The sequence below is a fragment of the Amia ocellicauda genome, chromosome 17, assembly GCF_036373705.1.
Source record: "Amia ocellicauda isolate fAmiCal2 chromosome 17, fAmiCal2.hap1, whole genome shotgun sequence".
Taxonomy (NCBI): domain Eukaryota; kingdom Metazoa; phylum Chordata; class Actinopteri; order Amiiformes; family Amiidae; genus Amia; species Amia ocellicauda.
The window spans coordinates 7401805-7415786 of record NC_089866.1 but is presented as its reverse complement, the minus strand read 5'-3'; the positions used below and the strand labels follow the sequence as shown (position 1 = coordinate 7415786).

Sequence of the window (13982 nt, the reverse complement as noted above, 5' to 3'; positions counted from 1 at the left end):
TTATCATAAAGTATATATTTGAAGAAGGAGATATTAATTGGCTCAGCGTGTATGAGCCGTCTAACTCATCCATCTATGACTCTCTGTCTCCTAATAAGTTTGGAAGGTTGATTAATAGTCGGGATGGTATGAGATGCTGTTTTTAAATTGGAAAACTAGGCTGTAACTGAATGACGGTTTTTATGAAGTTGCCCACACACCCATGGGAGAAGGAATGCATCTCTTAGCTGATTAAATCATTTTTTCCCCAAAAATTCTCAATTTGTAACTCCTTCTTGACTTATTATAGTACACAACAGTCTTTCTGTTGAAAGTGAGATATGTGGTGCTTGAAACTCCATGATTATTATTTTTCACATTCGAAGCTTGTTTGGGTAAATAATTCTCTCTAAACAAACTTTGAAGACAATTCATATATCTATAGATGATACTTTGGTGTATTTCCCATCATCTGGCTAACTCCCGTACAAAGGCAAGACTTTCTATACTTGTTTGCTGCTAAAGAAAGTTTGTTTGCTATGTTTTGGTATTTGAGTGTATTGTATGATTGGTCATTTAAAAACCATACATGCTTGTTCATTATAATGTAAATCAGCTGTAGGTTACCTCATAGATGAAACGAGGAGTGGAAAAGTATATTTAGTGAAAGAAAAGGATGCAGACTGCAAGAAAAACTTTGTTATGCCACACTAATTGTTAAGGCAAAGCTCTTTAAATACTGAAGAAATTGCAAAGCTCACCCAATTAGGCACCAGATGACACTTCAAGCTCTCTATTCTGTCAGTTTTGGGCATAATCAAGAGGTTTGAATATTGACGTCTGAACAGTAATTATTCTTCCTTTTTTCGATTTTGCACTCTGATGAACACCACGGATAACAATACGCTGTTCTCTAGTTTTGGAAGTCCTGGAAACGTAAGTCTCGTGGTAGAACAGTGCATTTCAAAAGCAGCCGTCGTTAAACTCTGACGAACGTGGAGCACGCAAAACGGAGTCCTGGTCACATTGATGCATCTCTTGATGTGATGATAACTTCCTAGTAAATGAAGTCTCAGTTTACACCAACGTGAAAGAGTGTGATACAAACTCAAGGAAATTGTAGTAAAGCACTATAGATTAGTGTTACATGTGTCCATCTGTTGTTTTACTCCCGTGAATACAATCATGAGAATATATTATCGTTATACAAAGAAATAATCTTTCCAATAACTAATGACATTGTGTAGAGTTTAACTAAAGTGCACAATATGAGCTCTCATTCCTCGAGATATTGTTGTACTTCAGAAAGCCTTCATTTAATAACTAATACCCAAACCAATATATTTATATTTAAAATGTGTATTTGAAATGCGTTATTTATCTGACTGTGACTTCACTTCAACTGAATAGGGCACCAGTTCCAATAAATGACAGCAAATGCAATAGACAAATGCTAATAATTTGTGTTTATTCAGGACTAGAATCATTTGTTTTTCCCCCAGTCTGAACACAATATAATATTGCTTCCAGTGAAACAGTTGCATCCCCCCCCCACCAACTAAAACACTATTAGTTTTGGACTAGAGGGACTCCTTCAGTTTGTTGGCATTTTGTTCCAGACTGTGGAAATGCCACTGGTTAATCTCGAGAAATGGACCCATCCCAATCCACACAGCGTTGACTCCGGGTGTGCGTGCACTTTGTGCTGTGCATTGACCTGAGCAACTGAGGGACCGTCTACTGTACATCTTGAGGTGTATAAACCAGTCTGGCCCTGATATTTCAATATTGATCAAAGGTTTTAAAAGGATTAACTCTGGCATCGCTTGTTCCAATGCTTTCACAAGCAGAGTACAACCCTCAGAAATACACCGACTCCGAGATAATATGCTTGCTCAACCATGATTAGTAATTTAAAAAGAAAACAAATATATATATATATATATTTATTTTCAGACATGTTTTTTGTTAGATTCCCCTGAATGTGCAATGCTGCTTCTAATCGGCTTGTCTCTCTGAAATGTTCAAACTTGATCTTATTCCAAAATCTGTGTGTAGAGGTTCCTTGTGTACAACAGCAGCATTCTTCCTGGGAACAGAAATGTACATTATTTAAATGGCAAGTGCAGTGACAAAATGCTTGTTTGTCCTTTCCAATTTCTTAACCTGTTATTTCTATACAGGAACATTGACAAATCTCCATATATATATAATTAAAAAGTACAGGAAGCATTACTTGAAACAAAAGGCATAAACAATATACAAATAATACTGTCTTTTCAGTCTACCTTGTAGCTAACAATACTGTTGAACGCACTCTTCTGCGTCAGCTTAATATTCTCATTCTCCATGGCCTCTTCTTTCGCCTGTAGTCAGCAGAGTGCCACTTATTGACTTTTTTTTTTTATTCTGCTTCTCCAGGCATGCTAAGACATCTAGCATTCATTGAAGGTCCTGCCATATTCAACTCCCCTTACTCTGTATTGCATTGCTATCCCATTGCATAGAATTGTGAGGTTTCCCATGGAGCTAAATTAGATGTCTGACCTTGTGGCATCTCAGACCCCATTATGCACAGAGTGGAAGGACGAAGGCACCTGCTGTGAAAGGAATACAACTATTTAAACAGTAGTTTGCATCTTCCACAAGCGAGACACAGGTTTGAGTTCTGCTCTTCTTAGTAATTTAGTTACAATTAGTATATTAGACATTTAACATGGTTACACAATCTGATTGTACTGTTACGATGATTCCTGTGTTCGTTTCCACACACAAACGACAACTGAACCAACAAGCAAATGTACACAACATCACACTAGTGCTGAGGGCACAGCCTATTCACCAAGCCCAACTCTCATTATACCTGCCCAGGGAAAGCAGAGAACAATAATGTAGGTAACAGTTTCCAGCACTGGGGATATCTGACTATATTATTAAACAAAGATGGCTTGATGCAAGACCTTTTATTTCGGAGTGAGATTATAATGATCATCTTACATTATCATATTATGCTGGGACTCCTGGAAACTGTATCTCTGCCAACTGTGCAATGTAGACTGCACGTTCCCACCATTTATGTCAATGAAAAAATCTACAGAAAAGGGTGACATACAATACAGTATATTTAAAGGCTTAATGCATTTTCTATTTAAAAATATTGTGCTTGAACTGATTCTGTCAGAACATTATTTTGAATACTTTCCTCTGAATTTAGCATTCATTCATTTAAACTTACCCACACATTATCCTTGTATCTGCCTTAAACTTACTGTAATTTATTTCCAATATACAGATTTAGAAAGCTGCCTTCACCCAAATAAAATAAACTAACATGAGATCTGTCTAATGCAATCATGACAGTGCTATTCAGACATGAGCTCTGCATTGATTTTCTACTTTCTAAGTATAGCAAAAAAATAAATAAAGCTAAACATGTGCATGCTATTTTCAAATCCAGCTTTGTTGTTGCTGTTGTGCTTAGAATTAATTAGCTTTTAATGAAAACTGACTGTGAAATTGGTTGCTTTTGACCAGCATTACGGGTTATTAAAATAAAGACTGGTTTTACATACATAACTCTCCGCAGCCCTTTCACGAATTGACTTAAAACAAGGACTGATGTGCTGTGCATATCCATTTTCTCTCTGTCCTTTGGAGACCCGTGATGTTCATATGATCATGGCATTTTAAGCACAAACATATTGATTTTGTCATTAGATAACTTTGTTTAGTGAAACGCATAATCTTAAATAACAGCTCAGCCATTATTTGATGTGGGAGTAATTTGTAAAGGCAAGGTTAATGTGTCCATTCCTGCCTTGATCACAGCAAATAATATGAAGATTTTTCCCTTTGTTTAAGGTCATATAATCCTCTTCTGGATCTCCCCATACTCCATGTCCACCGGCTGCATAAAGCATCATTCCCGGGCACTATTTATTTCCGGGAAAAGCTGTAAAGGAGCTCAACTAAATGCGTAATTGGCATTGTTATAGGGCTAAATCTTTTCTTCAAAAGAAAACAATACACTGTTAATGATATTAAACTTGAAAGCAACAACTAAAGTGCAGATTGTATCTGTTAAATTAACATTTTGTCACTGCATCACTTGCAGAATATTGACATGGCACATAATAGCAGAAATCTCTGTACATTAAGCTGGCTTCTAAGTGTTATTTGATCCTGCCTGAACACTTTCACATATGTAGAGTACCAGTACTATCCTATCTGTGCTGTTATAAAGGCTTAATGATTTGCAATTACTCCAATTAATGTGATTTTAGCAATCAGTTTGAACATGTAACACTTTAATTAAGAAAAGACTATGATGTGCTCAGCGTATTTGAAGGCAGTGCTTTCCAAGTTCAATTAAAACCTATGTACTAAATAGGCTAATCAATTTAGCGTAATTGAAGGATTTTGTGTATATATGTATGTAACGTGGTTCTACCGATCATGTATCATAAATTTGCATTCAGGTTTGATATAATATTCCCTACTGTTGTTTTCTGCCCCCAAAATATTTAATTAATTTGTATTTTATTTCCACCACAAAATGTGAATTTGATCCAATGATCTTTAAGTCCTCCACAATTTATTTTTTACACTGTGGGATCAATACTTGAGGAAATATGGGATCACCAGTAAACCTCAAATGTGCTATATTAAATATATTTAAAGTCATGATTGAGTAATCACTTCATGAACAGTATAATGGTTTATCACAGCATAGCATCATGAGCAAAAGCCTACACGAGATCAATATTTTTGTTTTGTTTGATTGTTTGTTTTTTGTTGTCTTTTTATATAAGATAATGATGAAATAAATTCAAAAAGCAGACACCTACATCATAGCCATAGCTGTTGTTCTGTTGTTTTTAAATACATTATTCTATATTGCAGCGATTGCCTTAACATCAACATTCGTTTTCTTAATAACGTATTCATATTCTTTGAACGAGGAGACAAGATCCGAGCAATATCTGTGAAATAAGGGGAGCAAAAGAACACGCGAAAGCCATTCAGACTGATTCATTGGGAGGCATTTGTCAAAGATCCTGGGGGATCACAAAAAAATATTTTTGAAGAAAAAACAATTTGCATACAAAACAAACAAAAAATAATACATCAGGTGTTTATATGTACCTGACTTATTTATTGGTTTACATCCACCCCCACTCCCCCTGAGTATAATCTATAAAATAGGCATTTTACAATAAAATACTTTGTGTTTTTTTCGGCAGTGTATAATTAATCACCAGTAGGGATGTTCTAACAGGGTATACGTTTTATTCACAATGTCGTTCTAAGTATTGCTGTATTTCTTTTGACAGATTCCAAGACAGCAAATGAGCTGTGACAGAGAGCAACTAAGGGTAAGTTCTTTTTTTTCCTCCTTTCTTTTTTTTTTTTTTGCATTAAATGCATGCTGTTGCCGAGGGGTATTTGAGCCCAGCACTTCAGAGTCCAAGCTACATTGAAGAGGGGCAGCTTGCAATCCAGGTTTACCAGCAGCTCAGAGTCACAATCATTTATTTTAGAGCAATGGAAATGCTGTTGTCAGTATGGCCCATGGTGAGGGGGCTGCATTTCAAACCACTGAAGTGCTGAGGGGTGGCCTTGACTGAATGGAGAAAACAAAATGTATGTAATGATGAAGATAATCTACAGCTGCAGGGGGGGAAAAAAACTGTTCTCGATGAATATATTAGGTTTTTTAGCTTTCTGCAATTATCCGATTTTGTGTGCTGCAGCCAGACCATATACACAGATAAAACCGCCACTGTAAAGCTACATTTTTGTGTCCATCTTGACCTTTTACTGAGGCAATATTTAAGACGCCAAGTATTAAGGTATGTTTTGTGAACAGAAAACAAAAAATGTAATTACAGCAGTATTTGTTTATTAAAGAAGGTATATTGTTATTTTTAAAAACTTTAGTAGTTTCCAATAGCAGTATTAGTCAGCACAGGGAATGGATAGCCAGCCTGGTGTTACAAACTGTAAAAGACTGTCACCTATACTGTTATGTGTGATTTCGTTCCTCCTTGGAAAAGACCCACGCTATGGGCTGTTGCGCTCTGGGTGGGCACACGTTGGTTGCATTGAAATTGTGCCCCTCAAAAAGGCAGTGCTAAGAGCTGCACACACAGAGCTGGGGGGGCTCTGTCTGTCTTTAGCAGGTCCTCAGTCACAGTGTGTGCTGAACTCGACTCACGCATCGCTCTCAGCTTTATTTGTTTTGCTCTCGACATTATATTGAGCACCCTGCATTTACTTAATCAACAACAAGTCTGTTTTCTGTTTTTTTAAATCGGTTTGTTTTGCGTGTACATGTAACATTTTTCACATTGTGCACAACACAATTGGACCGCTGTATCTGACAAATGTCGCTGATTGTGATTTGCAGTGTGTTGTTTAGCATAAAATCAACACCCACATGCTTGTGAAGCTGCACTTGCTCTTTAAGTTTTTTTTTCTTGTGTAGTGATTTTCAATGCTGGGAATCAGCCCTGTTTCCAGTTTCCTTTAACATTTAAATTCAGCCAGCAATTACTACTTCTTATTGTTGCTATTAGTGTAGGATAGATCTGCAATTTCAGAGTGTGCAGGTTAATTGGTTTAAGAAGTGGTCAATATCAGGTAGAGCTAAATTGCATCTTTATACACGGTTGTAATTTAATAAATGGGTTGTTTTGGAATCTAAAGGCATGGATCAGTACATGGTAACTTATTTAGGGCCTAAAATGATTAATGCCCTGAAGTATCAATTCATACAAGACCGTCTTAGCAATTCCTCCTGCCCCTACTGGCTTGTTTGTTAGTTTTTAATTCAGTACAATGAGGGCAGTCGTACGAACTTTTGCTGGGGAAGAAGATGAATGTTGCACTCTAAGCATTACCATTAATGTGATTTCACAAGCCATGAGCATCTGTTTGATTTGGAGCTTTTGAAGCATCTCTTGATTACTGTTTTGCTAACTGTGTGCAATCTCACACGGCCCTCTGATTCTGTTGTGCCTTTATGCCGGTTGATGAGTTGTGGTGTACGTTTTTCGGGTGTCTCTCCATTTGCCAGCTGTCCGGGTGAGCTGTGTGGTTCCTCATCTCAGTTAATGTCTGTTAATGATTCATAGGGTGTTTGCCTTGAGTGACCAATCCCAAAATGCAAAAGAAGTGTATTATAACTTTGCTATAAGAGAATTATTTTGAATAAAAGTTGGATGTTTGGATATTTTTCTGTCTGTAGTTCAGTATTATGCAACTTCTGGATGTTCATTTTTTCTGTGCACTTTGCTTTCCTGCGAATAGGTATTGTATATTTCTATTAATAAGTAACACTAGACAGGAGAATATTTGGTACACATATCTAGATAATTTATAATGCTATAATTTGGGTTATTCACACCAGAGGCAAGGTTACTTAGCAGTGATATATGACAAAATAAGAGATAAACACTATCCATCTTTTATAAAATAGGACTTGAACAGGAGAGGATGAAAACTGGTTCAGGCAGTGCAGGCTTGATGCAAGTTCTCTGAAACGTCTGTAGGGATGCAAACTTAAAATGAAACAAAATACCTGAAAAGTAAACATATAATATATAATGCATATATCATCACCATTACCATCACCATCAGCCCGTATCGATCCACTGCTGGATGAAGGCCTCCCCAAGATGTTCCCACTTGCTTCGATCTACAGCTTTTGTTTTCCATCTCACGCCTGCAAAGTTTATGACTTCATCTTCCCACCTTTTATGTGGTCGCCTTCCTAGGTCTTTTTTCACGTTTGGATCCATGCAATAGCTTCCTTTGTCCATCTTGTATCTGTTCTTCGTGTAATGTGTCCAACCCATTGCCATTTTCACCCTTCGGATCCATTCATTTATTTTTCTATTTATTTTTTATTTACCATCATCCTTTGAGTCATAATTTCTGTAATATTTTGGCATTCAGTGACCAGGTTTCACAACCATAAGTGAGCACTGGTAGTGTGCATCGATCGAATACTTTTCTCTTTGGACTAATGGGTAAATTTCCTTTCAGTAGCACATTGTTTCTTCCAAGTATACTCCTTCCGATATTCACTCCTCTTTTGATTTCTCCCATAACATCTCTGTGCTGATTTACTGTCCAAGGTAGACATAACTTCTTCACGTAACCATTGACCTACTTAATTTTCTTAGATTTAAGAAAGCTGTTAAACATGGCTTTGGTTTTACTCTGATTCAGTTTACGTCTCGCTTGCATCTCAGTATTCTTGAATTTGAAACAACAGGTCTTTGGGCTTTTTTGCAAATATGACATATAAACATATAATTTAATTTTGTTTTCCACCCCAATATATCATTTCCTTTGCAAGAAAACTATATATATATATATATATATATATATATAATTTTATATCATCTGAACTGGTTGGTGCTGCTCATGCTATTCAGTGTGTGGATTAGGACTAATTGACTATCCTTCGTGACCTTAATATGATACAGTAATACAATCTGTTTTGGAATTAAAGAAAAAGTTTGATTTATTTGAATAGTAATTGCACCAAAACAATTCATTAGCTTTTAGTCTTCCATAGAAACTTACATATAAATTCAGCCCGTGTCGACCCTCTGCTCAATGAAGACTTCCCCAAGACGTTGCCACTGCCTTCGATCTACAGCTTGCCTTTTCCGTGTCACGCCTGATATATATTAATATCGTAATAAAAAACAGAATTGTGTTTATTTTAAGTATGCATATATATATATATATATATGGTTTAATTATAATACAGGGGACCAGTACTGGTTTTGGTTTAAATATTGGAGTACTCACATATATGTTTAATTGTATAAATGTGTGTATTGAATATACGGGCTCAGTTGTCTGTGCTCGTTGATAAGTATTTGGCTCTGATATCAGAACTGATTCTACCCTTTGTGTTGAACTGTTTTCTAGCATTGTATAAGTCAGTGCGTAGCCAGGACAACTCCATTAACATTTCAAAACATGGTTTCCAACAGCATTCTCTGGTTTTTAATGCCATTCACCTTTGGAGCTTTGTTTGCATACATATCGACCTGTGGAAGGATTACTGGAATTTACCAAAACATAATTCCAGTGTCTGTTGTTTTAATTCAAACATAGCAATCCCAATCTCTCTCTCTCTCTCTCTCTCTCTCTGTTTTTAGTACTATGAACAATTTATCGTGACCTGGTTGAAACTCTTCATGAATACAGCACTGCCAGCTTCGAATTTCCTAATTTATGATTTCAGCAGCTCACATATATGTAATACATCATCTGTCATGGGCTGTCTTTGTGCTGTGTTTCTCTGAGAGCTGGAGAAAAGTCGTTTTGAATCCTGAGCATCTCCATAACCTCACTGCTACCTTAGTGTTTTCATGTTGTTGATTTTTGGTTTATTACATTTCACTACAAATCACCACCCTCCCTTTCTTCTTTTTGTTTCCTTTTTAAACATTGTTTTTGCACTTTACATATGCATTTACATGTATAGAATTTCACTTTAATCTGAAGTATTCCTTGTATTGAAAATATTTAACTATTAAAGAAGAAAGCATGTGAGTAAGACATAAAACGAGGGTGTAAATTAATAAAGAATAATGAAAACTCATTTAGTATTTAGGTGTCCCCTGTAGCTGGCAGTGTTTAATTTATTTATTTATTTGTGTTCTCTGTGTGGAACTTTGTTGCACTTGCTGACTCAGTAACACATTAGGGGCAAAAGCCATTGGCATGGTCTTTGGTAAAGTGACTTTAAATATTTGAACATGTTTTGTCTGTTGGTATGCTTTTTATTAAAATGTTAACTGGAGTAATGCTGATGTTATTTCAACACTTGTTTGTAGAGGTTATACACCCAGAACATTTATAATAGATCATTTAATTATGATTATTATGATGTCTGCTTTTAAATAACCCATATGCAAGATTTTGCTTTTCTATATATATATCCCTGTATATTCCATAAAACCAGACAAAGATGCATTATGCTCATACCATAGGTAATCAGGCATGTCACCATTCACATCCCTTAGGATCTACATTTTTCAGTGTGAAACAGATAACCGCCAAAATTATCAAATTACTTTTTGTCAAAGAGTTCTAAATTCAGTCCTTCGTTAATGTTTCCCGACTGACTATTCGTCTGTAAATTCCTCAATTCGGAATCAATATACTGTAAATCATGCCCTGTTCAGAGTGTTGCACAACCCCGGTATTAATGTGGGGTGTGCAAAAAAAAACAAGGAAACAAGTGTAATGCAATACAGATGTCGTGTGGTTTGCTCAATGCTGTTATCGTACCTCTAGTCGTAAATTTACAAGCACCTGCCCTGCACGGATCCAAAAGGAATAAGGATTTTTGTGAGTTCTGGAATAGATACACAGAAATCCAGACACACACACAGGATAACGGCATGGCGACCCGGGAACTGGGCATCAGTGAGAGCTAGAAAATCAGAACCAGTGAAAAGGCTTCATGTTTATTCCACACTATACATAAAAACCTTTTTTTTGTGTCAGAAATTGTTTTTGCTTGCTGTTAATTTTTAACGCTACTGATGATTCTCTTTTAAATCGTTTATGTTGATATTATCATGCTTCCATGCCGATATGTTACACCGAATTCAGTGAACAATATCAACACACACAAACATGTCCTTATGATTGACACTGTGTCAGTAATTTTCGGGGAAAAATCTCAAAATAATATGAATTAAACAATGCATTTTGGCGACACTGGCATCAGTTTTTGTAATGAAATAACGTAATTAACAGTCATTATTTTCTGTCTTTTTTTTAAAGGCCTTATAATATACCCCATTATTCCCCGCAATCCTATGTAGCATGCTGTGCTTTTAATGGGTTGTAAAAAGGGAGGTAAACAACACACAGTAAACAACATCTCAAATATGTGATTCCTCAAATTAAATTTGGTAAGGGAAAAAAAAGAAAACTAATATAAAATACAGAAGAGGATAAATATGCATGCTGTGAAGTATTATATTATTATTATTATTATAAAAAAGCAAACATTAAAGGGGGTTATTTAAAAAGAACACTCTGACGCAGAAAAGAACAGAATAAAATTATGCCGCCAAGCTGTGGTATCATATTGCATTGTACTGCCTGTGCCTTCCAGGATTGATGGAGTGAAAACAGCCCGGCTTCACATTTCTTTGTCCACAGCAGCAGTAGCACCAGAAAGTCAGTAGATGGCTGTAGAAAAGTACTGTATGTGGAGCAATTTAGTGTTAGAGCAGCGAGACTGGGGAAGGCCTTGACCTCACTGGTTGCAGCTTTTATCTGGAGTGCGTTTAAAGAGATAAAGCACCGGCACCGTGCAGTACAAGCTGTACACCTTAGCGTGCCGTACTGTACTGTTTGGATTGAGACGGTGTTTTGTTGCTTATGCTGTTTAGATTTTTTCCCCTCCTCATCCTTTTCCTCTGCCTGCTTTTCACCGAGCGTTTTTCTTTTTTTTTTTGCAAAAGAAGGCGCGGATGTTTTGAGTGGTTTGTATCCTCACCTTACCTGGCTGGGGAAATTGTAAAGCACTTTTTTTTTTTTTTAAATACTTCATAGGTGTCAGAGGATCCGTTCCCACGTTTTTAAAAAGAGGGGTTTCTTCTTTTTGTTCTTCCTCTCCCCCCCCCCACCTCCCGAAACCCCCAACCTGCTGTCAAGGGACCGGAGCGTGTTTGGTGCATGTGTTTATATGTGTGTAGATATGTGCTGTGTGTGCGTGTGTATGTATATATAAGTGCCCACACCCCCCCATCCCCACCCCCCAACCCCCACCACCACCTCTCGCTTACTTTTGCCTGCACAGTTGTACGACTGCCTTAGTGCACGGACCTGCTCATTAAACAGACACGCCAAGAATTGTTACCTAAGCGCGGCTTGTCAGTGAAGGGAGAGGGAAAGGAGAGAGGGGAGGAAAAAAAGCAAAAGAAAGAGTTTGAAAGAAAAAAGGGAAGGAAAAGACAGCCAGAAGCATTTTTTTTTCCCACGCGCTAGAAGAGCTGCTGTACAAGTGTCATTCCAATAAACAAAAAATTTCTTGTATATAAAGACGAGAACTGTGAGCACTTGACAGAAAAAGGCAGGCACGTCTTCCCACTGGTTTCAATATCTTAGCTGAAGAACTTGCAAAGTAAGGAGACTTCTGTTCACTTCTGTCGGAGCCCGTGATTCCTCACTCAAGATGATGATGTATTTGTGGGTAGGTAGTGTTTATATCCATGACTTTTTTTTTTGTAACAAATATATTGACTATTGGTCATAGTGTTTCAGATGGCAGAAACAGGCATGTTTGCAGGAGATGTGTATATTAAGCTGCAGAAATGTGATACCATTCATATACTTTATACTTTTCATGATTTTCATTTATTGTGTTCTATTTTGTGCACTCTCATGTCTATACAGATATAAATGTGAGCAGGGTTAATGTTATAGTTTAATTTGAATCATCATAGTGTGTATGATAATATTTTACTGCTGCAATATTGTTTATTATTTCAAAAGATTCACCTGGGTGTAACAATACATATCTAGTCTTTCTTTCATCCTGTGTGAATACTGTGGGTTTGCAATAGATCTATTTTTTAATTATTATTCATATACAGTAGAGCCAGCAATATGGTATATTTTTGTATTTGATGTTTGCAATCGTGGTGGGCTTTTGTTAGTCTTTCTGCTTGATTATTTATTAAAAATGATTACATATATATATAATTTATTTTGTTACTATTTAAGTAGACAGTAATGTACGCTAAATATGTATTATTTATACATACATTTCTGCTGGATGCCTAAGGACCGAATTAAGGTTCAGGCTGCGGTATTATTTCTTATTGAGAGTCATGCATGTGTTATATTGACAGTGCCCCCCAAAGTTACATGTTTAAGAGTACAAAAATGCAGGGGTGTTGACCTGAGGGGTAGTACTTGAGATCGCTGGTGATTTCTTTCGGATTCCGTACTTTGTGTGCACTGAAGTAGTTCATCAAGATGCAGTGATATCCCCAGTAATGTATCCACTTATTTGATCTACTGTACATTTCTTTTTGAATAAGAGACCCAGCTTAAAGCTATACAAATATATATAACAAAAATCTCTTTAACCTTTGGATTAGACTGTAAGTGTTCCAGAGTGTAAATGTCTTAGTGTGCATCATCTCATAATAGGTACCTGTCATACTGGATGGGCTACATTTGACTGAGATTATAGTCTGAGCTATAGTGTGGTTAAGATAATTTTAAATCATTCAAAGTGAAGATTTTGATGCTTTCTTTCTTGAGGAACTGGTTTAATAATTCTCAAAAGGTTTTGCATAACTTTTCTACAAAGATGGAATATAAGAGAACTCTAAAATGATTTATTGATTGATAACTGCAGGGGTAAAGCATGGAAAGCAGCTTTTGAGAACTGGAGCAAAATGGATTTTGGGCTTTTTATAATTTATTTTGCTGCCATTATCACTAAATATCATTCTTAGTTCAGAAATTTTTGCATGAGTTAATTGGTCATGCAGTAAATTTAGAGCGCCCAGATGACTTCTTCTCTAAGAGAAGTCTCAGAAGATGAAAGCTAATCGCTTTGAACAAATCTAAATTAGTCCACTGGCTTAATGTAAGGTGGGATGCTGTGGCTACAAAAATCTAGGAGTGGATGTTATATGAGTATCAGGGATTGTTTTAATTTAATTTTTTTCTGATAGTTTATATCATTGTCTCAGTCTTGTGAAAAACCTGGCCTTTCAGTTTATTTAGCAAAATCTTGCTTTGGAGTCTTTACTATTAAATTGTAATGTGAGTTGTTGAAGAAGATCAATTTTTCTTTTTGTTGCAAGATTTTTATGTCATATGGTTGTCCAGGCAAAGTAGAAAAAACACACAAAAGCTGATGTATTTCTTATTCTTTACTTATTAAAGATGTATTCTTTGTTGCACTTATCTGCTTATTATTACTTAAAAAGGAGGAA

The 13982-nt window shown here is 36.3% G+C and overlaps 1 protein-coding gene across 21 annotated transcripts in view; it reads left to right on the top strand.

The window, feature by feature from the left end:
* rbfox1 (RNA binding fox-1 homolog 1) overlaps positions 1 to 13982 on the top strand; it is a 636526-nt gene that overhangs the window by 423511 nt on the left and 199033 nt on the right. For 19 of the 21 annotated variants that reach the window (XM_066689841.1, XM_066689843.1, XM_066689825.1 and 16 more), the window contains one exon: positions 5313 to 5354. The exons of the other annotated variants lie outside the window; for them this stretch is intronic. In XM_066689841.1, coding sequence (XP_066545938.1) covers positions 5313 to 5354 — 42 coding nt within the window. The remainder of the gene's footprint in view (positions 1 to 5312; positions 5355 to 13982) is intronic. 21 annotated transcript variants of the gene reach the window in all.